This window comes from Aspergillus clavatus, genomic scaffold (genome assembly GCF_000002715.2).
Source record: "Aspergillus clavatus NRRL 1 1099423829806 genomic scaffold, whole genome shotgun sequence".
In the NCBI taxonomy this organism is placed as follows: domain Eukaryota; kingdom Fungi; phylum Ascomycota; class Eurotiomycetes; order Eurotiales; family Aspergillaceae; genus Aspergillus; species Aspergillus clavatus.
In genome coordinates this window covers 475,728-498,979 of record NW_001517093.1, presented here as the reverse complement: position 1 = coordinate 498,979, position 23,252 = coordinate 475,728, and the positions used below count along the sequence as shown (strand labels likewise).

Below are 23,252 nucleotides of genomic sequence, written 5' to 3'. Positions count from 1 at the left end.
GGTATGTCATTGCGTATACTTCTTTCTGTAGTTTACTGTGTATACAGTGTGGGTTTCAAAAGTAGAAAGTGTGGAGTGTGGAATATCTCTGGAGACTGGAGGAGTAGATATGGGTTGGGTTGTATTATTATTAGTGGAATGTGTGAGAGTACCTTAGCTATCTCTCACTGTAAGCTATTTTCCCATCTGATCTTCTTCGAATTAATTTGTGGATCATGAGGCGATCGAGGACCACGTATCCCTATTCCCTTGTCCATGCAATCAATACTATTGGGGTTTGAGACATAGGGTCTCTTGAGCCTCTAACCCACAGGCTGTCCCAAGTCCCAAGTCCCAAGTCCCAAGTCCCAAGTCTCAACCGCTGATAAGTCCAAGCTCCAGAAAATCATGGTTCCAATCATCCCTGAGAATCGCAGCCTTGCAGTTGCCCCAGTAGGTCCGGTCTCACAGACACAGCCTGCACGAAGTTTGGCGTCAAAACGCGTTGACACTTCCGATGAAGTGGACTGAGAAACATCATAACCAACCCAAGCGGGGTACTAGACTACTATGTATGGCCGTTGTCGACTAGCTTGGCGGTTCGATAATTAATAGTTAATGGGCGGCAGGTACTACAGTATGTTGCTAATTCAGGCCTGTCGCTGATCCGGGGGGATGGATGCAGCATCAATCTGAACCTCAACCCCCCTACTCCGCCAGTGAAACTGAATGATAGATGTATTTTAAGAGCAATAATAATAGGGAAAAAGAATGATCTCCTCTCCTCTCTCTCTCTTTTCTGAAATAGGAGCATGACTCGCCAGGTTCCAGTGGCTGATCCCTTCAGATGGGATACGGAGGTCATCTGCCCATGGGCTATGGTTTATCGTCCGAGACCAGCTAAGAGAAATCAGTCAACTACCGTAGTAAGGACAAACGGCCATTCTTTTTTCTTTCTCTTCTTCTTCTGCTGCTGCTGCTGCTGCTGCTGCTGTCAATTAGATATCTCATCTCATTTTTTTTTATCATTTGTTCTTTTGTTTTATCTCCCTCTCTCTGTATTTTGACTGTTGGATCTCTTTATCGACTATCGCGATTGTTCTCGGAGACCCTCAACTGAACTTAACCTCTTGACCGCTCCTCCCTTCACGACAAGTGGGACCTTTCTCTACTACTTTCTAGCGATTCAAAAGGGTCTCGTTGTGTCCCCCGAGTCGTGGAAAGGTTGAGAATTACATTGTGTGGGATATGTTGGCCGGTACGTCCTTGATGCCATATAGGAGCTCTCTTTGTTTTGGGTTTACCTGTTCCGATAGATAACCGAGATAGCGGTTACTAACAGAATAATCGGCCCATCCCTGCTAGGTTGGAAGCTTTTCTAGCTTCATTTCATCCCAACATGCCGCGCTCTGTTCCCCCCAACTTAGTGTCTATGCCTCCAAATGATGACCCAAACCGTGGTGGAATCGATAATCTCTACACTACCTCGCGCACCGCTCCTCCTTCGCCGTCGGCCTTCAGGCGCAACAACAGCCTCCTGTCAGAACCCCATACCGGCTATCAGTCGTTAGAGTCTCATATGGAAGTCGGGGAAACCACCAGTCTATTGGGGAAGCCTCGAGATGGGCGTCGAGGGGTTCCGCGACGATCGTACACCAGCATCTCCGCCGTTCCGGGCCCGGATAGCTATCTGCGACACTCATTGACCTCGGGCAGTCTGCGTCGATCGCGCCACCACAGCCGTGCAAATTCACAGTCCTTGCGATTCAGCAGCCGAAGGGGTAGCATCGATGAAGATCGACATGAAAGCCTAGCGCCCTCAATGAAGGATGGAATGACCGCTTCCTTCCTCGATGAGCGGAACTGGTACGATCAGTTCACCTCCACCGATTGGGTGCACGATAGCATCGCCGATGGAGCCCGTCTGCGGGAGCTGCGCAAGCGCAAGGATATCCGAGGGCGACTCCTCGCTGGGTTTGACGGTTCCCAGGGTTGGATTCTGGTCGCCGTGATTGGCTGCATCACCGCTGCGATCGCCTATTTCGTGGACGTGACGGAGCATTTTGTTTATGATCTGAAGGAAGGCTTTTGCACCACTGGATGGTCCCGTAATCGGGAGAGCTGCTGTGCCGATCCTCTCGACTGCTCCGGATGGAAGTCGTGGTCACAGATTCTGGGTTCCTCAGGGGCCGGCACAGGGTGGCTCGATCACGCCATGTTTATACTTTGGATGGTGGTGCTGTCCGTGATCTCGTGCTACCTGACATTATTCACCAAGACGGTTGTTCCGTCCTCGGTCTCACTTGCAACCTTGGATGAGAATCTCGGTGCTGGAAGTAGTCGAGGCACGAAGCATGTCGGTTCACCCCACGATTCTCCCTCATCCTCTGAAAGTCCGCGGGAGCCCTATCAAACCATCCCCACGCGCCCGGCAATGGTCTATTATTCTGCGGCAGGCAGCGGAGTCGCCGAGGTCAAAGTCATCAACAGTGGTTTCGTGCTTCATGGCTACCTGGGATTCAAGACGCTGGTGATCAAAACAATAGCTTTGGTCTTTAGTATTTCGTCTGGTCTCAGTCTTGGGAAAGAGGGTCCGTACGTGCATATCGCGGCCTGTGTGGGAAACATTGCTTGCCGTTTGTTTTCTAAATATAATACCAACGACGGTAAGAGGCGTGAAGTCCTCAGCGCTAGCGCTGCCAGCGGTGTTGCAGTCGCCTTCGGAGCCCCGATCGGCGGAGTTCTGTTCAGCCTGGAAGAAGTCAGCTATTATTTCCCGCCCAAGACTCTCTTCCGAACCTTCTTCTGCTGTATCGCGGCTACTCTTTCTCTGAAGTTTCTGAATCCCTACGGTACCGGCAAGATTGTCCTGTTCGAGGTCCGCTATATCACTGACTGGGCGATCTTCGAGATCGTCGTCTTCATGCTGCTGGGCGTGCTGGGAGGCGCTGCCGGCGCACTCTTCATCAAAGCCTCCAGCATGTGGGCACGGTCATTCCGCCGGATCCCGGTCATCAAGCGCTGGCCTATGCTGGAAGTTGTCCTCGTTGCAGCGGTGACTGGCGTGGTCAGTTTCTGGAATCGGTACACCAAGCTGCCCGTCTCCGAACTCATGTTCGAGCTGGCCAGCCCCTGCGATCATGAGTCTCTGTCCTCAACTGGCCTGTGCCCGACCGAAGATGGAATCGGCGAGATCATCCGCTACCTGCTGGTCGCTTTCGTGATCAAAAGTCTTTTGACGGTGGTGACGTTCGGGCTCAAGGTACCTGCGGGTATCTATGTCCCTTCGATGGTGGTCGGTGGTCTCATGGGCCGTATTGTCGGCCATGTGGTGCAATACCTGGTGTTGAAGTTTCCGAATTTCTTCCTGTTCTCGACCTGTCCGGCATCCTCGGGCACGGAGTCTTGTGTCGTTCCAGGCGTCTATGCGATGGTCGCTGCGGGTGCGACTATGTGCGGTGTCACGCGCCTATCCGTCACCCTCGCTGTTATTCTGTTCGAGCTGACGGGCAGTTTAAACCATGTGCTTCCATTTTCACTGGCAGTGCTCTGCGCCAAATGGACGGCGGATGCCCTTGAACCGCGCAGTATCTATGTAAGTCAAAGCTGACACGGGCATCACTCTATACAGAAATAAGCTAACTTTTGGCAGGACCTGCTGACCGACATGAACTCCTATCCGTTCCTTGACAACAAGATCCAGCTTCTTTCCGACGCGGAGCTTGGGGATATTGTTCGGCCAATTCGTAGAAGTCGCATCATCGACATTTCGGAATCCTCTTTAGTTCCCGCGACTGAGCTGCGCTCCAAGTTGCAACATCTTCTCATGGCGGGTGAGCTCGACAGCGGCCTCCCTATTCTTCGTGACGACATTCTGTGCGGTATCATTCCAGCACCGGATCTCGAGTATGCTCTTGACACCATCGAAGATGAAGAGCATACCGTGTGCCTCATGTCGATGGACTCCAGCTCGGCGGTGCTTGATCAGGACTATGACCATGGCATCATATGGGTGGACTTCCGTCGGTTCATTGACCCGGTATGGAACAGGCTTTCTTCCTTTCCCTTTTCCACCCGGCTGACCTCTATCTTTAGGCCCCTATCTCTCTCGACATACACTCGCCCGTCGATCTTGTCTACCAATGTTTCGCCAAACTTGGAGTGCGCTATCTGTGTGTCCTTCGCGACGGACAATACGCCGGCCTGGTGCACAAGAAAGCGTTCGTCAAATATGTCAAACAGAACGAGTGAATGACCACATCTCCTTTTTGGATTTTCTGGATGGAGCGGTTTTTTTTTTCTCCCTCCTCGCATTCCTGGCGTTTATATTATCGTTTTGCTGCATCTTCTTTCTAGCATCCTTCCCCTGTGTTATATTGGATTTGCAAGTCTGTTACCTGTACATGGTCTCCTCGCACTCCAGTGCGTGGCCGGCTTCGGCATCTGCACAGTTCATGTAAATTAGCGTCTGGCTTTCTGACGATTTGCTTCAGCAATATGTATTACGACAGCATGTTATACAGCTTCCAAGAGACAGGCCGTCGAGTTATTCGGTGAGTATGATATGAAGAGATTTTAATTGAGATCATACAAGCCGCTATCTGAATCATCCATCCATCATGCTCTGAAGGTCTTTACCGAGCAGAATGCACTCGTAGGAAATCTATCAACTGTATACAACCCAACAGAATAATCAAGCCCTGCTCACATATCCCCTCTATACCCGCTCATATCCCACCATCTGAATGCGCACATCGCCTTCCTCCCGCCATTCCGAGGAAACCTCCTCGCCCACCCACCGCGTCACCTCCTCATCGCTCACCATCCGCCACTCCTGCCCAGCCAACTCCTCATCCACCGGAAACACCGTATCACACTCAAACGCACCCCCATCCAACCTCTCCACATTCGTCATCACAATCCGCACCGCCCGCGACCCGGCCATCCGCAGCGCAGCAGCATAGATCTCCGCCCCGCCAATCACAAACACATGCCCCAGCGTCCCCGGCGCCCCAAACCTCCCCTCCAGCGTCTCCAGCGCCTCCTCCAGCCCAGAACTCACCACCGCATCCGTCTGTCCTTCTGGCACTTGTCCCTGCTGCTGCTGCTGCTGCTGCTGTTGTTGTTGTACCTTCGCCCTCCTCCCCTCCAACTCCTTCAATATCCCCTCCGCCACACCCCCACTCCCATCCCTCGAGACCACGACATTGATGCGCTTCGCGAGCGGCCGCAGACTCCGCGGCAGCGAGTCATACGTCTTCCGGCCCATGATGATCGCGTTGGTGGTGCCCGGGCGCGGCGGGCGGGCTGTCGCGCGCGCGAAGAACGACATGTCGGCTTTGATGCGCGGCCAGGGGAGGGTGCCGTTGAGGCCGATGCCGAGGCGGGTTGGGAGGGTGCGGGTTTCGGGGCGGAGCGGGGTGGTGGCGACGATGAGGGTGAGGGGGGGGCAGGAGGAGGAGGGAGAGGGGGGCATTTTGGTGTTGTTTTGTGGTTTGAGATGGGTGGAGTGGTTGGAGTGGTTGGAGAAAGGTAGGTAGGTTGGGTTGTTGGGTTTGGATTTTGGAGGGTGAGGGTTGGGGGTTTTGATAGCTTAATTATTGCTTGGACAGAATTTTGATAAGAGGAGAGAGAGTTTTATTGATGCTCCCCGCCACGACCAGAGAGAACACCGAGATCGGCTATGCGTAGTGTAACTATCAGAATTGATTGTTATAGGTATGGGTATCTATGTATAATTATTTGTAGCACGGAATCCATCAATCTGAAAGTAAACCCCAGCCAGAAGTAAACCAAAACAACCCAGCCCTTAGATTATTATTGTACGCCGTTTCACCCAACACCAGACCATCCCAGATGCAACAGCCAGCCGGAAACATAGGAAAAATTCACTTCGCCGGCTTCAACAACCCCCCGTTCCCAATCGCCTTCCGAATAGCCACAGCATCGCATTCCAGCTCCTCTCTGCGCTTCGTATCCGACTCGTCCTCGCCGAGCGTGTCGAGTTTCCCAAACAGCCAGGTCTCTTTCATGCTGCGGGTTAACGCGAGGATATCCTCGGCGGCGCGGACCTATCATGTCTCCCCGCGTGTTAGTTAACACAAACTTGATCCCCTCCCCTGTCCTCATGGTTTTCGGAGGACCACAGCTCGCAGATAGTCAAAACTAACCAGTGCAGTCGACTCCACGTCCAGTTGGTATGTCTCGACAGCCGTGGCTGTGTGGCTGGTATTATCGACCTGGGACAGATCGGTTAATGTTGAATGACCCTATCCGTGAGTACCGAGTACCGAGGGGAAAAAAAGGCTGGACGAACAGTAGCAGTAGCCATGATGTTCTCGAATCGTTGCAGCAATTGCGAGATGTTGGTGTTGATGCGATCTGTGGGGATTATATGGATTAGTTTGTCTGCTGGGGGTTGGGGGTAACCGGGAGAGGCCGGTAGAAGGGCAGTAAGAAACATACTGTGCAACGCTTTCGATGAGAGTTGGGAGTCCATTTTTGAGCTTCAATGGCCGTTTTTTTTTTTTTTTGGAGTTCCAAGTATATTGTTTCATCTTGTACTTCGTCTGCCGTCGACATTGTTTGATATCATTGCTGCTGATATTACCGAGGCGGCATATTGGGCGGTGAGTAGCTTATCTGTTTGCTGTGTTTGATTCATATACTACAACGAGGAGTTAATATCCGATTCTAGTCTCAAGTATATAGAACACAGCTCTCTAAACTAAAGGAAACAGGCACAGTGGGATCTTGTAGACAATGGGTACAAAAAAAGCCCGACAGGCTGCAGGTGATAACCACATTCTAAAGTCTCGTGGGTAATAGGAAGAAGGATTTGCGAGCATTGTGTAAACGAATTATGCTCGGGATGTGCTGCCGGCCTGAGAATCAAGTGTGACAACGATATTGATGGCCATCGTCCGAGCACTCCACTCAGACATCATGCATTCGGCTTGACGGATTTCTTCGCCTTGTCAGTTGAAACCATCGTGCCTGTGCAGACAAGTGGGCCTCGGGACCGCAGCGTGCTCATCACGGAGCCAAAGAAAAATGAGCATGATCAGGCTCTCATCTGAATTTCAAATTCTCAGGCCAGGGTTGGCAATATCGAACAACCAAAGAGTACCCGAGGAATTGAGGTCTCGCGTTGGAGGAAACGTCCAAAGCGCGCTTTACCGGACGTACTTCGACTATAGGTATAAATTTAGAGGCAGCCATAAGAATGAAGAAGGCTCGTACTTACCATGAATTTCTTGTGGAAATCGGAGCGCAGCAGATCCTATGGCATGATTAGCCTTACTCCAAATAAGAGTCTGGGGCAATCGTACGTTCACAAACTCCTTGCCTCGTTTGTCCTCAGTGCCTCGAGCTTGATTCTTAAACACCACATCATCATCCCATCTCCGCTTCAGGTTGAAGTCTTGTGGGTTGAGCAACGGATTGCCTCTGGCGATGTCATACTCTCGTTGCTCCTCTTCCTCGGCAGCGCGTTCGCGTTCCTGGATAACAATGAGTTAGAGGAAGTTAAAAAGAATGCAACATGCCCTACCTCTTTCTCTTTTTGTTCTAGTCGTTCCTTTTTGATCTTCTCGAGCTCCCGCATCAGTTCAGCGGCTTCATCTTCGTCATCACTGCTTTAGTTAGTACAGCCTTGCGCTAGCCAGAGCATGGACGCTGACCTCTCTTCTTCGCTACTGTCGTCCTCTGATCCTTCCGAGTCCGCGTCTATGTCTCGTGTCTCCTCTAATATCCGTCGTCGTTTCGCCTCTGGGTCCTCCTCTGCTTCGCCTGCACTGCCTTCCGAAGCCCCTTCTATTTGACGTGGAGGCGCGGCACTCTCAATGATGGGTTCGTCGACTGGAGCGCCCCTCTTCTTAGCAAAGTGAGCCGCCTCGGCCTGGAGCAGCTCGGCCCGCAGATCGCGTTGTTGGGCCTCGCCTTCGCCTCCCTGGCCAAGTTGACTGTGAATGGTCAGTTCTGTAGTCTTCGGCATATGGCCGGCTACTGACCGAGTCTTCAGGTGTGTATATGCAGGCAAAAGCCGTTGGTGGTACGCTGGGCCGCGGAGGGCCTCTTTTCCTTGCGCCTGTAATCGTGAGCTCGGCCTCGTGAATGAATATGGTGTAGATGAAGACGTACGGGATCAAAGGTTGGTCTGTGAGCTGGAAATATGTCAGCGCATCGTTTCAGCAAGATGGTCAATGAGCCTCCCTACCTGTAGTCATGGTGAGCTGTTACAGTGGCTGGTCCTAAATGATTGTTCCCTGTTGCTCTTGAGTCTTCTTCCGGCCGCGATAAAGCGGAGTTGCGGCCTCAGGCATCCAACTGACTGAACCCTTTACCGCCCTCGATGTCCTGGTGTATGATTGGCTGCTGGATCATCGATGATCCGCTGCATTCAATGACGCTGCAGAAATCCAGAAATTTCCCAAAAAAGTCCGTCTTGATTGTCCCCGTCGGGGCTCAGTCCGCCTCCGCAATCATGAACAAAGAAGCACCGCTCTCCATCGCCGAGCGTGATTTCATCCTCAATGCTCTGCGCGAGGATGTCCGGCTCGATGGTCGCCAGGCTGACCAACTTCGCCCGTTGAAGGTTACGTTCGGGGAAGAGTATGGGCATGTGAAAGTGCAGCTCGGAAAGACCAGGTGGGTTTCCATCGCATAAGTCCTGCTGGTTATGCTGTCTATTAACTCCAACTACAGTCTTATTGTGCGCATCTCTTCAGAAGTCACGAAACCTCGCGACGACCGTCCCTTTGATGGACTCTTCGCAATTGCCTTAGAGCTCACGGCGATGGGCTCACCCGCTTGGGACAACGGACGGTAAGCTCATTCCCATGCCTCAAAAGTAGCGCGACGATCGCTTATAGATGTTTTTTCTTTTCTTTTCTATTTTCTAGACAAGGCGATCTTGAGGCATATGTTGCCCACGTTCTCGACCGCGTTGTGCGCCATTCGAACGCTTTAGACACAGAATCCCTGTGCATTCTCAAGGGCGTCAGTTGCTGGAGTATTCGCGCTGACATCCACATAACCGACTACGATGGTAACCTGATCGATGCCGCCTGTATCGGAGTCATGGCTGGATTGCAACACTTCCGCCGTCCGGATGCGGTTGTCAAGGATGGACAGGTGATAGTCTACGGACTCGATGAACGGGTGCCTGTTCCGCTGAATATTACACACAAACCTCTTTCTGTCACCTTCCACACCTTCGACGAAGGAAAACGGGTTATCCTTGATGCGACTCGGAAGGAAGAACAGGCATCGGAAGCGGATGTTGTCATCGGGGTCAACAATGCTGGGGATGTGTGTTTCGTCTCCAAGTTCTCGGGCTCTCCCGTGGATGCCTTGGTGTTTGTAACGAAGTCGTCTGTTGCTTTGGAGAAAGTCAAGGAGATCAATGGGATTATTGACAAAGCGCTACAGACCGATCTGGCCAAGAGAGCGAAAACCGGACTGGCAGAGGAGTCGAGAGCAGAGAATGATCGATGACTTTATTATTCTGAATGAGAGATGGCCTGCTTTAAATGACAAACACCGTAACGATATGATCTTCAACGGATTTGATGTATTATAGAACTCCAAGCGAGCGTCTGCCAATCTTCACGGAAGCTCTCTTGTCTCTGCTTGTACCGTTGGTCGTAATGGAAGGAACACGCCCCTAGTCGCACACCAGGACCTTCGACAGCTCGCCCCTGTCAATCCCGGCGGACCCAGCAGGATCGACTCTCAACGACGTTCGGTCGTTCTTTGGCCGTGAGTGGGCCGGAGGACGCGCATCCTCATTTGGCGCAAAGAAGAAAAAAAAAGGGAGCACTGGGTCTGGAGCAGCGTGTTGGGACTTGGAAGAAGTCAGGAAAAGAAGGTTGCGAATCACCAGTGACTAGCTATATCGGATATACTCTGTACTTAATTCGACTGAAAATCTGCTCTGGTTCACCTGAAACATCGTTGTGTGAGTACGGACTGTTTATAGAACGAACAACCAGCCAGGTCAGCCCCGGATGTCAGCACCGCCCAGTGGATTCTCCTGCCGCAGTCAAACCAGCCAAACGTCTTTTCGCCGCCCCCGTCTCGTCTCTTCTCTATCTACTCTGTAAAACTAAACACCTTCCAGGCACTCGAATTCATTGACCGGGGGAAAAAAAGCCATACCAAAACCATACGATCAACTGATCCCCTCCCCCGAATCGCATTCTTTGGCCTCCCTGCACGTCTGTTGTTCTTCTGTATATCTTCGGTCATTCTTTGCGCAGATCTCCCGGACGCTGTTGTCGTCCATTACCAGCCACTCCCCACTTTATCCTTCCCCCGAGTCTTCCTTCGGTCAATGCTCCCAGAGATACACCGTTTCAGTGACGGATTTTGCCCGCACCAAGCATCATGGCCAGCGGTAGGCCTCCAGGTCACCATCCAGCCGCTGGCCGCGATGAGGATCTGATGCAGATGGAGGAGTCGGACCCTTCGTACTACAGCACGGGGCAGCGCCCACCCGTCAACGATGACAACCTGTTGCGACAATACAATATTGACGATTCCGATCAACCGCAGCCGCGTCCCTCGGTTTCCTACGATAACTTTGTCGGCGGGCGGGCGCCCCCGGCGGCTGGAGCCCATGCGTCGTCTTCCGCGCATCCTCCGGCTCAACCGGGGGCTTCATACCTCAGCGGTCCCTACGCCGGTGCGGAGATGTCTCGAACCTTCTCGCAAACGTCGGGGCTGAGCAACTACCACCGGTACTCCCTTGATGATCTCGACGATGACCGATCGGTGCACGGGTACTACAACATGGATGACGATGATCATATGGCGTCGCCCCATCGCGTCCGGAAGGCGAAGGAGCGGAACAGCATTCTGGGCTTGGGAGGTGGCCTGATGGGGAGAGCGAAGCATATGCTGGGCATGGGGCCTGAGTACTCGGAGATGGATCTGCCGCTGACCGAGGCCGGGGGCAGAGGAGCACGGGCAGACAGTGTTGGGGCCGAAGGGACGAGCGCGCCTACGGGACAGAAGAAATCCAGGAAGCCGGGCTTCAAGTTTGGATTCGGGCGCAGGAAGGTCGACCCGTCGACTCTCGGTCCCCGTATTATCATGCTCAATAACCCGCCGGCCAATGCTACGCACAAGTTTGTCGATAACCATGTGTCCACGGCCAAGTACAATATCATCACGTTTGTCCCGAAATTCCTCTACGAGCAGTTCTCGAAATATGCAAATCTGTTTTTCTTGTTTACCGCCGCACTGCAGCAGATACCCAATGTCTCCCCGACGAATCGTTTCACTACCATTGTCCCCTTGTTGATTGTGTTGCTGGTTTCTGCGATTAAGGAACTTGTGGAGGACTACAAGCGGAGATCCTCGGACAAGTCGCTCAACTATTCCAAGACCCAGGTTCTGAAGGGCTCGGCGTTCCACGACACCAAGTGGATCGATGTGGCTGTTGGGGATATTGTGCGCGTCGAATCTGAACAGCCCTTTCCGGCTGATTTGGTCTTGCTTGCATCCTCCGAGCCCGAAGGTCTCTGTTATATCGAGACCGCCAATCTGGACGGCGAGACCAATCTGAAGATCAAGCAAGCGATTCCCGAAACCGCGCATCTGGTCAGTCCTGCTGATCTCAGCCGTCTGAGCGGGCGAATCCGGTCCGAACAGCCCAACAGCAGCCTCTACACGTACGAGGCGACCCTAACGATGCACGCCGGAGGAGGCGAGAAAGAACTTCCCCTTGCTCCGGATCAGCTGCTCTTACGCGGAGCCACCTTGCGTAACACTCCCTGGATCCATGGCATTGTGGTCTTCACTGGTCACGAAACAAAATTGATGCGCAACGCGACTGCGACGCCGATCAAGCGCACGGCAGTGGAGCGCATGGTCAACATCCAGATTCTGATGTTGGTCAGCATTCTCGTGGCCCTGAGTGTTGTGAGTTCTGTGGGCGACCTGATCATTCGACAGACCCAGCACAAGAAGCTTGTCTATCTCGACTACGGCAGTACAAACCCCGTCAAGCAATTCGTGCTCGATATCTTCACCTACTGGGTGCTGTATTCGAATCTGGTTCCCATCTCTCTGTTTGTCACCATCGAAATCGTCAAGTATGCGCAGGCATTCTTGATCAATTCCGATCTCGACATCTACTACGACAAGACCGACACGCCGGCCACCTGCAGGACCTCTTCGCTCGTCGAGGAGCTTGGACAGATCGAATACATTTTCTCCGACAAGACCGGAACGTTGACGTGCAACCAAATGGAATTCAAGCAGTGCACCATCTACGGCATCCAATATGGTGATGACGTGCCTGAAGACCGCCAGGCTACAGTGGAGGATGGCAACGAGATTGGCGTCCACGACTTTAAAAAGCTCAAGGAGAATCTGCATTCACATCCGTCGCGAGATGCGATCCATCACTTTCTTACCCTGCTTGCCACCTGCCATACTGTCATCCCTGAAAAGGCGGACGCAGATCCCGACAAGATCAAATACCAGGCCGCGTCTCCTGACGAAGGTGCTCTGGTGGAGGGCGCCGCATCGCTGGGCTACCGTTTCACCAACCGACGGCCGCGCTCTGTCATTTTTACCACCGGAGGCGAAGATTTCGAATACGAGTTGCTGGCGGTGTGCGAATTCAACTCGACGAGAAAGCGCATGTCGACGATCTTCCGATGTCCGGATGGCAAAATCCGGGTCTACACCAAGGGTGCGGACACTGTCATCCTCGAGCGGCTGGGTCCCGATAACCCGATTGTCGAAGCAACTCTGCAGCATCTGGAGGAATACGCGTCCGAGGGTCTCCGGACACTTTGTCTGGCCATGCGCGAAGTTCCGGAGGAAGAGTTTCAGCAGTGGATTCAGATCTATGACAAAGCTGCGACGACCGTTAGTGGAAACCGTGCAGACGAGCTCGACAAAGCTGCGGAGCTCATCGAGAAGGACCTCTACTTGCTTGGTGCCACGGCCATCGAGGATCGTCTGCAGGATGGCGTCCCTGACACCATCCATACTCTGCAGACCGCTGGTATCAAGATCTGGGTGTTGACTGGTGACCGACAAGAAACCGCTATCAACATTGGAATGTCATGCAAGCTGATCTCGGAAGACATGACGTTGTTAATCGTCAATGAGGACAACGCGCAAGCCACCCGCGATAATCTGACCAAGAAGCTCCAGGCTGTTCAGAGCCAGGGCACCTCCAGCGAGATTGAAGCGCTTGCGCTCGTTATTGACGGCCGGTCTTTGACGTTCGCCTTGGAGAAGGATATGGAGAAACTGTTCTTGGACCTGGCGGTCATGTGTAAAGCTGTCGTTTGCTGGTAAGTTGTCTGCTTGTATTTCATTGAGCTGTTGCAGTCCACTGACTATCGCGCAGTCGTGTCTCTCCACTTCAGAAGGCATTGGTTGTTAAGCTGGTGAAGCGACACCTGAAATCCTTGCTGTTGGCCATTGGCGATGGCGCCAACGATGTCTCCATGATCCAAGCAGCCCACGTTGGTGTGGGTATCAGTGGTGTTGAAGGTCTGCAGGCCGCCCGGTCTGCGGATGTTTCGATCGCCCAGTTCCGTTATCTTCGTAAACTGCTCCTTGTCCATGGCGCTTGGAGTTATCACCGCATCAGTCGAGTTATCCTCTATTCATTCTACAAGAACATTGCTCTGTACATGACGCAATTCTGGGTAAGTCAAATCTCGCACACAGACTTCTGAACCGTTTCGAAGCTAACATGCAAGACAGTACTCCTTCCAGAATGCCTTCTCTGGCGAGGTCATTTACGAATCATGGACCCTTTCCTTCTACAACGTCTTTTTCACTGTGCTGCCCCCGTTTGTCATGGGTATCTGCGACCAGTTTATCTCCGCCCGGCTGCTCGATCGGTATCCGCAACTGTACCAGCTTGGACAGAAGGGGCTGTTCTTCAAGCGACACAGCTTCTGGTCGTGGATCGCGAACGGATTCTACCACTCCCTGCTGCTCTACATCGTCTCGGAGCTGATCTTTTTCTGGGATCTCCCGCAAGCGGACGGCAAGGTGGCTGGACATTGGGTCTGGGGTTCGGCCCTGTACACCGCGGTCCTGGCCACGGTGCTGGGCAAAGCAGCCCTGATCACCAACATCTGGACAAAATACCACTTCATCGCCATCCCCGGGTCGATGATCATTTGGCTCATCTTCCTTCCGGCCTACGGCTACGCGGCCCCGGCCATCGGCTTCTCGACCGAATACTACGGCACCGTACCGCGGCTCTTCAGCTCTCCGGTCTTCTACCTGATGGCCATCGTGCTACCCTGCCTCTGCCTGCTCCGCGACTACGCGTGGAAATACGCCAAGCGCATGTACTATCCGCAACACTACCACCACGTGCAGGAGATCCAGAAGTACAACGTGCAGGACTACCGGCCGCGCATGGAGCAGTTCCAGAAGGCGATCCGCAAGGTGCGGCAGGTCCAGCGCATGCGCAAGCAGCGCGGCTACGCGTTCAGCCAGGCCGACGAGGGCGGGCAGATGCGCGTTGTCAATGCTTATGATACCACGAGAGCGAGAGGACGATACGGCGAGATGACCAGTTCAAGGACGCTGGTTTGATGACTTGTTACTTTTTGTGTGTGTGTGTGTGTCTGTTTGTTTTCCCTTCTGCTGATGATGTTTTGTATAAGTTTCTTGCCTTTTTTTTTTCCCCCTTCTGTGTTTTGTGTATTCTTGGATTCCTGCTGCTCCAAGTGGCAGCAGAATGTCCCATCCCCCATCTCCATCCTCCCATTCATTCCCATCCTATCTATGCTTTGTGTTCTTGTCTACGAGGTCAACGTGGGCAGAAAAACAAAATCATCCTTGACGATCTGTTTTGATCTTTGATCTGGTGGCTAGCGTTGTTGTCTATGCTTGGACATAACATAGCATAGTTTGTAGGTAGATTAATGATATATGTACTGACTATTCACCAACACCCCCATCCATATATACTTAGGTATACCTCTTTTATAGATGAATAGGGGGGGTTACCGGGTACATCTCTCCTCGGGCGGCCTCCATCCCACCCCCAACCCCTCCAGCACCAACCTCTCCCTCTCCTGCCACGTCTCGCCGCCACGCTCCAAGTCCACGACATGCCCGCCCGTCGTGCGCTGGCGCACCCCGCTCGAGTCGAACTTCCACCCGTGCGCCTTCTTCGCGTACCGCCGCAGGTCCCGCTGGAAGGTCGTGTCGCCCGACCAGCCGAGCACGGCGCAGCCGACCGTACGCCACGGCGAGATGATGATGTCGACGCGACGGTGCGGGTTGGGATTGCGGCGACGGCGGCGAGCCTCTGCACCTTCTTCTTGGTTCTCGTCTTGATCGTCGGCTTCGGCTTCAGCTGAGGTTAAGGTTGGGGCAGCGTCGTCGTCGTCGCCGTCGTCGTCGTCAAAGTCCGGGTCCTGCCAGACAACGAGGGCTTTGTCGAGGGTGTCGAAGTGGCGGCCAGGCACGTCGTCGTCGTCGTCTTCGTCGTCGCCGCGGTAGGGCAGCGGCTGCTGGTCGCGGTGGGAGGAGGTCATGTGCAGGGCGAGGGTGTGGGTGATGTAGCCGGCGGCCTCGAGGCTGCGGACGAGGTCGAGGACGAGGTTCTTGGTGACGGACTCGTCGCGGTGGGAGAGCACGAGGTCGACGTCGCCGCTGAGGGGCTTGCCGCGGCGGTAGCCGCCGACGAGGACGCAGTCGAGGCCGCGGGCGTCGTAGCGGGCGTGGGGGCGGACGCGGGCGGCGTGGGCGGCGACGGTGCGGGCGATGGCCTCGGATTCCGGGCGGGGGACGCCGGCGAGGAACTCGTCGTAGTATTTGAGGCCGATCTGCTGGACGCGGGAGAGGGCGGCCCAGCCGTGCTCGACGAGGTCGTCGAGGTCGCGCCAGTGGCGCTGGTAGAGGAAGTCGCGGGCGGTCTTGGCGCCGACGCCCCAGATGTTCCCGAAGAGGTGCAGGGTGCGCAGCGCCGGGTCGGAGTCGAGGGCGGCGGCGGCGGCGACCGTGCCGTCGGCGCTGGCCTGGAACTCGGCGAAGAGCGCGGCGATCTTGGCGTCGCAGCCGGGCAGCGTGAGGATCTCGGCGGGCCGCTGGATCGCGGACGGGTACGCGGCCAGCGCCGCGATCGACGTGCTGTACGCCCGCACCCCGATCTCGTCCAGCGTGAGCTCGCGCACCGTGCGGATCTTGACCAGCTGCGCGATGAACGCCTCGTTGGGCGGGTGCAGCGGCGCCGACCGCATGCACGCGTACATGACGCGGTCGCGCACCCAGTCCGGCGCAGGCGGTAGCGGCGCCGCCTCGTCGTGCTCGGACGTCGTCTGCTGGTAGAGCTTGGGCGGTTGGTGGCCGGGGCCGAGCGGCTCGCGCGAGCGCCGCGCCGTGAAGCGGCTGCTCGCTGCCGCGGGGGGCTTGAATATGGCGTCTTGCTCGGCCCGTTGCAATATCGCCTTTGAGTTCTCCGCGCCACCTGCAGACGCAGCCGCAGGCGTAGGAGCCGCAACCTTGCGGCCCTGGTAGACCACAAACGGCGCCATGGCCACCAGCCTCCGCGCCCGGAGCACTTCCTCAACCCAGTCCAGCCGAACCACCGTGACCACATCCCGCTCGCCACCCTGGGCATCCGTCCCAGAGGGGGCTGTCGCCGTTGACGCCACAGACTTCGACCTCGCCCTCGCCCTCGACTCCGGCACCCGCAGATGTCGCCGCACACCACCACCACCCTCCTCCTCGCTCTCCCTCTCAGTCGCAAGATCAACAACACCATCATCATTGAGCCGCACCCGCGCGTCCTCCGCAGACTCCACCCGCTGCCGTTTCGCCACAGGCTCAGGGCTGCCACTGCCAGTAACACTAACACTAGCACTTGCGCTGCGAGCACTCCCCGCTCGCGAACCCAACTCCAAATCCAACCCACCCACCCCATGCCCAGGATTAGAAACGCGCTCCACCTCCGTCGTCCACACCCCGCGTGTCCTCAACTCCAGCACCGCCCTCTTCTTCTGCCTCAGCTTGCCGAGGACGAGGCCCGCCTCGGCGGCATCGTAGGTGAGGCGCGCGGCGCGGTGCACGAGGGCGTCTTCGGTGGTGTGTAGGGTGTCGAGGGGGAGGTGGGTGGGGAGGACGTAGATGGGGGGGAGGGGGGAGAAGAGGTGTGCTTCGCTGGTTGTTAGGGTTGGAGGCGGGGTGGTTGGGGGGCACATTTTGGGGGGAGTGTTGCCATTGCTATGCCTTGGGTAGGTGTGTGTAGGATAAGGCGGTTGAAGTGGATGGATAGATACAGATTACATTGGAGGGATATCTTGAGTGTTTGGAACGAGAGAGTGATGATGCGTTGTGATGGATGGATGAGTTGGGGTTGGGCTCGATCAGCTGACGTCACCTGTTCGTGCCGTGCCTCGGGCATAAGACTCGGGGTTCGTTCCCATGTAATGTGTGTGTGCCTTGGGATCAAATGAGAAACTGGAAGGGAACTTTTGATATTCGGTATTCGTCTATGGTAATGACAATGACAATGATAAAAAAGTCAACTCAAACAGAAAAGACTAGAATAGATGGTTTAGCTAGATAGATTGTCAAATCCTCAGCTCACGGCCGAGCAGGTCCACCGACTGGCTCCACCACCACCGCCGGCGAGTCCTTCGTCACTGTGCCATAATTCACGTGAGTAGCAGCAGTACTAGCACCTCCCTCGGCGATTACCGCCTCCCCAGAGCCAGAGGCATCACCGGAGTAGCCCTCCTCGTCCTCGGCGGTGCTCTTGCCGTGGCGCTTGGCAATCCACCTGCGCCAGGGCTTATACAGCACGACACTAAGGCCGCCGAAGATGATGAAGCAGCCGCAGATCGCACCGCCAATGACATCGTAGTAATCGCCGGCTGTCTGCACGCCGTCCCAGAAGCGGCCGGTGGGCTCGGCGACGTTGAGGACGAGGGTGAGCAACTGAATGACGCCGATGACGATGGCGACGACGACGGTGAGCAGGGTCAGCACGATGGAGTAGTACAGGAAGGCGACGGGGTCGCGGTGGTTTTGCGAGGGCTGGACCTCGTGGTCCTCGCCGAGGATGAGCGGGGTTTCGGAGGAGGTGCTGTCGCGTTTGGGCGGGAGGAAGTTGGCGGCGGGTTGGATGTAGAGCGAGAGCATGAGGGCGCCGTCGGTAGTGTCGAGGAGGCACATTCCGGCTGTATGTACTTGTTAGTCTAAGCGTTCATGTTGGTATATTGAAGAGAATATATACCTGTAAAGAGAATCGGAAAGATGAGAATGACCCAAAAGTCGGTCCCGCGAGCGGCTTCGATGGACGAGATACCGAGCAGGGCGATCTCCGAGGACGTGTCGAACCCTAGCCCGAACAGCACACCAAGAGGATACATCTTCCACGGACTATATGCCCGCGCGTCAGTCCTTCCTACATGCTTCCTTTTTTTTTGTTTTTCGAGAGCAGAACAAGCCTACCGGTTAATCAATTTGAACATGCGCTTCAGCACATTGAACAGGACACCGCCGCCCTCGATCTTCCACGCCTCATCCTCCTGGCCTTCGGGGAGATGCAGCACCTTCTGCATTTGCGTGTAGAGCTTGTACAGGATGTAAAAGTTCATCAGGCCCAGCAGGATCAGGAACGCAGCGCTGACAGAGGTGCCGATGATGCCGCCGACGGTGCTGAAGCTGTCGAAGCGCGACGACACGGCCGCGGCCGTGGCAGCCACCACGATGGACGTGATGATGACAATCCTGTTTGCGTTAGGCATTGGCATTGGCATCTAATCAATCGGGGGAGCCAACTTACGTCGAATGACCGAGCGAGAAAAATGTCCCCACAGTCACGGGCTGCTGGCCGGTTGCCAGTAATCTCCGGGTCATCAGATCAATCGCCTTATCCATCAGATCAGCGCCAACAATTCCTCCCCATCGGCTTTGACAGTAAGAAGAAGACATACCGAAATATGATCCGCATCAAACGCATGCCTCAGCCCCAGCGTATACGCCAGCACCGCATTCGAGACCAACGATCTAACCCCCCATCAGCTTTCAAGGCCCCATCTGTACGGTCAAAGCTACTGTTCAAGCAACACTTACGGGTAATACCGCTAGCAGAATCATTAGCGCCGCACCAGAATCACACATCTCCAAAATGGGGAATATTACATACCAACACAATCGCCGCAGCAATCCACACGAGCACATTCACGAGCGCCACGAACACAATGATCGCCAGCGCGGGGAGCGGGATCTTGCGCAGGCCGGGGAGTCGACGGTGCGAGCGTTCTGCACGCTGGACGAATTTCGTGGTCCATTTGTCTTTGGGGGAGGGGGTGGGGGAGTCTTGCATGGTGGTGATTGGGGGGGGTTTGTAGAGGGCGAGAGAAGGGTTACTCTGCTCTCTACTATGCTGTACTAGATAGACCGTACTCCCTTATAGAGAGAGGGAGAGAGATTGCCTCTAGGAAGAAGGAGAAAAAGAACTGACAGATGACAGATGAATGATGAAAGATGAAAGATGAAAGATGAAAGATGAAGGAAGATTCGGAGAGTCAAATAATGGTAGATCGGAGGGGAATGATCGATAAGCAGCGATAAGGGAGAGAGAGAGAGAGTCGGAGGGGACTCGCAATTGCGGTGACTGGAATGGACAAGACTGGACTGGACTGGACTGAGCTGGACTGCGCATGCAGATTAAAGCAAGGACATGGAAAAGGACAAGATCAAGATGTGTGATGATTGATCGAATGAAGCAGCGAGCAAGTCGACGTCCTCCCACTCAAAGCGATCCAAATCCCAAGCACCAGCACCAGCACCAGCCTGATCTGATGAGATCCCTCTGCAAAGCGACGATCTATACAAGAATCAAGATTAAGCCCCCCCTTTTTTTTCAACTCCCGGTACTATTCTCTTGGCCTCTGCGTCCTCGTTCTACTCGACATCTTTAAATTCCTCGCACAATGGCCGACAACTCCACCGGTGAGGCCGATAACCCCACTAAGTGTATACTCGGCGGACTGAAGCGCAATCGGAGAGCGCCGAAGTAGGTTGAAGTGCATCTAGAGACTGGAAGGTTTAACCGGTGTGGATAATGGGTATCGGATATAGATCTAGATCTAGATCTAGCTTCATTCATTCATCATGGTCGTTCTATACATTATGGTACACCCTGTGGTGTATATACATTCCATTTCTAGTTTGATTTTGGGTTTGGGTTTGAACCAACTCCTTCACAGTTAAGCCGATAGGATGAGTTTAATCACCCAGCCTGGTGTGCATGTGTGTGTGTGTGGTGGTTCTGGGAAGTGTGGCTGAAATTTCTTTCAGTCCATAAGTGACTAGGTGATAGGTCACTAGATGGGTGACAGTGTGCACGTCCAGCCGATAAGGTTGGAACTTGAGCATGTTTGTCCGTCGTCGGCATGAGATAGACTCACTCGTGGCCGGTGGCCGAGATGGGAACTCTTGGCTGGGAGTGGATCTATTCCGCCGTTAGTGCCATTCAAGGTCAAGATTTTTTTCGAGACCAAAACATACCTCATGGCGCCTAGACCCTAAGCGGGGAGATTTATGCTCTGAGCTTAAGAATTTGCCGATTGCTCTGAACGGCAATTGCAGCAGCCCATATAGAGAAATTGGGTTTGAGATTGGTTGTCGGGAAGAAAAGGACGGTGCTTTTTTTTTTTTTTTTTTTTTTTTTTTTTTCCTTTTTCACGCCGCGGCCAGCACAATCGGAGACGGGGTCCACTTGGTCACTGTCGGGTTCACCTGGCGGATCCCAGAGCCGACAAACATGTTCCACTCGTTGCGCGTGATGGGGGTGACATCCGAGGCCGACAGGGGGGTCTTAGGCCCCCGCTTGGTCACGAGAGGTTTACCACCCGGCGAGGCGGCGGGTGCTCTGCGTTGACGAACGGGGCGGATGGGCGATTTGCGCGGGTACTCGGGCTTGGGTCGCGGGGGCAGCACGATGCCCTCCTGGCCGTACTCCTTCTTGTAGGTGGTGGCGACGCGGGTGAGCAGGTCGTCGCGGACGTCGAGCTGCTCGTAGACGCGGTGGAAGAAGGCCTTGCTGAAGGGGCGGCCCTGGTAGTCGCAGATGGTGCGGTGCAGGAGATGCACGCACGAGGCGAGGAAGGGCTCCTCAACGGCGGTCTCGCGGTTGGAGAGGATGCAGAGCCGGCGCTTGAAGGTGTGAATGCGGTCAACGTTCAGCAGAGTCAGGCCCTCGCGGCTGAAGACGACCTCGTTCTGCAGGATGGATTGCTGGATCAGGTACTCGTTGGCTTGCCGTTCGAACTGGCTGCGCGTCAGGGCGTCGGTCCAGCTCTGGCCGAGCGAGAACTTCTTGGCTCCCTTGGCGACGATGCGGCACAACGTACGCCACGACTGCAGGTCGAGATGGGCAATGGGGATGACCATGAGGTCGGAGGCGTGGCCGGTGGGGAATGGCTTCCCGCGGCCGACGAGCAGCGTGACGTGCATCATCTTCTGCTGCAGCTTGGCGGAGATATAGTCGAGTGCGGGGATGATGGAGGGGGTGACGGTTTCCGAGTCGAAGTTGAAGCCAGGAGAGAGAGGAGAGGAGATCATGTCGGAGGTGAGGCTGCGAGGCGAACTGGGGACATAGATGCCAGTGGGGCGAGGTAGACGTAGTACACCCATGATGATGATGATGATGTGATTATGTTCAAGTCTCAAATCTGAGAATGGAAGACTTGAGAGAGAGAAGAGAGAGGGAGGAAAAAAAAAAAAAAGAAGATCATCTCTGAAGTGATTGAGGACAGACGGTGATAATAAATGCCGGTGCAGAGAGAAGAGGGGGGGGGACAGTGACAAAATCACCACCACCACATCACCAATTAGTTCTGCATACCCACCCCAAGAACAAATCTATTTCGGTGCTTCTAATGATAGTAAATTGACCGAGTCTCCTCTTATTTCGCCCGTATCCCGACAGAATGGAAGCCAATAACGCGGCCGATATAAATAACGTTAAGCGCCGACGCTGTTTGTGCACCAATCGAACGCCCCCTGTGGCAGCCTTGATGCAGGTGATGGCAACAAGCACACAATGGTTGGTGATGCGATTCTGAAAAAAAGGACCTGGATGACGAGTCCATCGACGGGTCTAATTACCCTTAATTTCAGCGTTTGGGTGTTGGAAGTGTTGGAAGTGTTGGAATCAACACGAACGACACCGACTCCTACCATCATTGGTCCTGAAGGTCATTACCGACACCCAAGATGCAGACCTGCATCTGCGGGGTCGAGTGCCATGGATGCCAGCTGCAGGACACTATTGAAAGTGCGCGGTAGAGAGCCGGTTATGAGAGGAAAAGCAGGGCCGTTGGCGTCCGTCATTGTGCTGTGGCCTGTGGGCAGCAGCTGCTGACTTGGAGGAGGTGCATGGTGTCAACGTGGGGAGTTGGGATGGAGCTGTCGGGGTTCAGGAATTACCGCCCCTAAAGAAACTATTGGAATTGTGCATGTGGCTTGATCCTGGGTTGTCACGCTGGGAGGAGTTGGAGTTGGTGTGGGTGGTGATGAGGGAGGATGATAGTATTCATGATGCTGCCTGATTGGAGCCTGAGGCTGAGATCGGCGCGCTTTTGCTGAACAGTGAGGAGCGTGACGAAGATGAGCACTGGTTTATCGTGTATGGCACTTGATCTATATTGCTATATATTTTCCCACTACCGACTCACCATAGTCGGAGATATCACGGAGCCTTGACTTCATCGGTGGTGATGATCAAGTGGTATATCTCCCGTCTTTAGTGGTCCAGCCCTACTAAGCCTACGCACACCGAGCTATCTCCGACAAAAAGTGAAAAAAAAGGGAAGATAGTAGGTATCCGGACTCTGGAGACAGTATGGAGTACTCCAGACTCGAAAGGATGGATCATGGATTATGGAGTCGAACCAAATGTCGAGGAGAAATTTTCAAGGCCGAGAACCATGGATGATGCGAGAATCCCAGCCACCAGCGGGTTCAGGGTCTGGCTCGGGAATTAGAATTTAGAACTCAGTTGTGAGTTGTGAGTTGTACTCGAGTGGAACGACTCTTGAATAGAGAGATGGTAATAATAAGGAACAGTCGACATGGCGACGGTACATCCAGACGGCGAAAAAGCAGATACGAATCGGGATTCCCCGCTTGGAAGAGTCTGGGGGAATTTCCATTACCTAAGCCTCGGGAGTTTGAGTGTGTCGTGCTGGAAAAGAGATTACGTGACGGAAATACAGGGTACTCCACTGTAGAAGTTAGAATGGTTAGGTAGGTAGGTA

General features: G+C 54.3%; 9 protein-coding genes across 9 annotated transcripts, besides 12 other annotated features; 3 read left to right on the top strand and 6 right to left on the bottom strand.

The window, feature by feature from the left end:
* Positions 1 to 317: 317 nt before the first annotated feature.
* Positions 318 to 354: a microsatellite.
* A 592-nt stretch (positions 355 to 946) lies between these two features.
* Positions 947 to 973: a microsatellite.
* Positions 948 to 973: a microsatellite.
* A 405-nt stretch (positions 974 to 1,378) lies between these two features.
* Positions 1,379 to 4,230, top strand: ACLA_080740 (chloride channel protein; the record flags this gene model as incomplete). The annotated part of the gene is made up of 3 exons (XM_001267815.1): positions 1,379 to 3,574; positions 3,632 to 4,018; positions 4,075 to 4,230. 3 exons carry the CDS (start codon positions 1,379 to 1,381, stop codon positions 4,228 to 4,230), a joined length of 2,739 nt encoding a protein of 912 aa, XP_001267816.1.
* Positions 4,231 to 4,585: 355 nt separating this feature from the next.
* On the bottom strand, positions 4,586 to 5,455 carry ACLA_080730 (dihydrofolate reductase; the record flags this gene model as incomplete). Its single annotated transcript, XM_001267814.1, has 2 exons — positions 4,586 to 4,642; positions 4,718 to 5,455. The coding sequence occupies 2 exons, from the start codon at positions 5,453 to 5,455 to the stop codon at positions 4,586 to 4,588; spliced, it is 795 nt and encodes a 264-aa protein (XP_001267815.1).
* Positions 5,075 to 5,107: a microsatellite.
* Positions 5,456 to 5,867: 412 nt separating the features above from the next.
* ACLA_080720 (RNA polymerase II mediator complex head subunit MED22) lies at positions 5,868 to 6,478 on the bottom strand (the record flags this gene model as incomplete). The annotated part of the gene is made up of 4 exons (XM_001267813.1): positions 5,868 to 6,050; positions 6,150 to 6,248; positions 6,296 to 6,360; positions 6,445 to 6,478. The coding sequence occupies 4 exons, from the start codon at positions 6,476 to 6,478 to the stop codon at positions 5,868 to 5,870; spliced, it is 381 nt and encodes a 126-aa protein (XP_001267814.1).
* Positions 6,479 to 7,186: 708 nt separating this feature from the next.
* ACLA_080710 (spliceosome-associated CWC15 family protein) lies at positions 7,187 to 8,207 on the bottom strand (the record flags this gene model as incomplete). The annotated part of the gene is made up of 7 exons (XM_001267812.1): positions 7,187 to 7,261; positions 7,311 to 7,481; positions 7,532 to 7,613; positions 7,662 to 7,943; positions 7,992 to 8,068; positions 8,122 to 8,144; positions 8,198 to 8,207. The coding sequence occupies 7 exons, from the start codon at positions 8,205 to 8,207 to the stop codon at positions 7,187 to 7,189; spliced, it is 720 nt and encodes a 239-aa protein (XP_001267813.1).
* A 257-nt stretch (positions 8,208 to 8,464) lies between these two features.
* ACLA_080700 (exosome non-catalytic core subunit RRP45) lies at positions 8,465 to 9,477 on the top strand (the record flags this gene model as incomplete). The annotated part of the gene is made up of 3 exons (XM_001267811.1): positions 8,465 to 8,628; positions 8,686 to 8,805; positions 8,883 to 9,477. 3 exons carry the CDS (start codon positions 8,465 to 8,467, stop codon positions 9,475 to 9,477), a joined length of 879 nt encoding a protein of 292 aa, XP_001267812.1.
* Positions 9,478 to 10,368: 891 nt separating this feature from the next.
* Positions 10,369 to 14,565, top strand: ACLA_080690 (aminophospholipid-translocating P4-type ATPase DRS2; the record flags this gene model as incomplete). The annotated part of the gene is made up of 3 exons (XM_001267810.1): positions 10,369 to 13,298; positions 13,355 to 13,658; positions 13,717 to 14,565. The coding sequence occupies 3 exons, from the start codon at positions 10,369 to 10,371 to the stop codon at positions 14,563 to 14,565; spliced, it is 4,083 nt and encodes a 1,360-aa protein (XP_001267811.1).
* A 413-nt stretch (positions 14,566 to 14,978) lies between these two features.
* Positions 14,979 to 17,180, bottom strand: ACLA_080680 (putative terminal deoxynucleotidyl transferase; the record flags this gene model as incomplete). The annotated part of the gene is made up of 1 exon (XM_001267809.1): positions 14,979 to 17,180. One exon carries the CDS (start codon positions 17,178 to 17,180, stop codon positions 14,979 to 14,981), a length of 2,202 nt encoding a protein of 733 aa, XP_001267810.1.
* Positions 15,356 to 15,383: a microsatellite.
* Positions 15,446 to 15,474: a microsatellite.
* Positions 17,181 to 17,565: 385 nt separating the features above from the next.
* On the bottom strand, positions 17,566 to 19,312 carry ACLA_080670 (HoxN/HupN/NixA family nickel/cobalt transporter; the record flags this gene model as incomplete). Its single annotated transcript, XM_001267808.1, has 7 exons — positions 17,566 to 18,161; positions 18,218 to 18,363; positions 18,436 to 18,714; positions 18,770 to 18,855; positions 18,921 to 18,993; positions 19,060 to 19,070; positions 19,133 to 19,312. The coding sequence occupies 7 exons, from the start codon at positions 19,310 to 19,312 to the stop codon at positions 17,566 to 17,568; spliced, it is 1,371 nt and encodes a 456-aa protein (XP_001267809.1).
* Positions 17,892 to 17,957: a microsatellite.
* A 139-nt stretch (positions 19,313 to 19,451) lies between the features above and the next one.
* Positions 19,452 to 19,499: a microsatellite.
* A 102-nt stretch (positions 19,500 to 19,601) lies between these two features.
* Positions 19,602 to 19,646: a microsatellite.
* A 991-nt stretch (positions 19,647 to 20,637) lies between these two features.
* Positions 20,638 to 20,674: a microsatellite.
* Positions 20,639 to 20,667: a microsatellite.
* ACLA_080660 (uncharacterized protein) lies at positions 20,674 to 21,627 on the bottom strand (the record flags this gene model as incomplete). The annotated part of the gene is made up of 1 exon (XM_001267807.1): positions 20,674 to 21,627. One exon carries the CDS (start codon positions 21,625 to 21,627, stop codon positions 20,674 to 20,676), a length of 954 nt encoding a protein of 317 aa, XP_001267808.1.
* A 494-nt stretch (positions 21,628 to 22,121) lies between these two features.
* Positions 22,122 to 22,147: a microsatellite.
* Between the last annotated feature and the right edge of the window lie 1,105 nt (positions 22,148 to 23,252).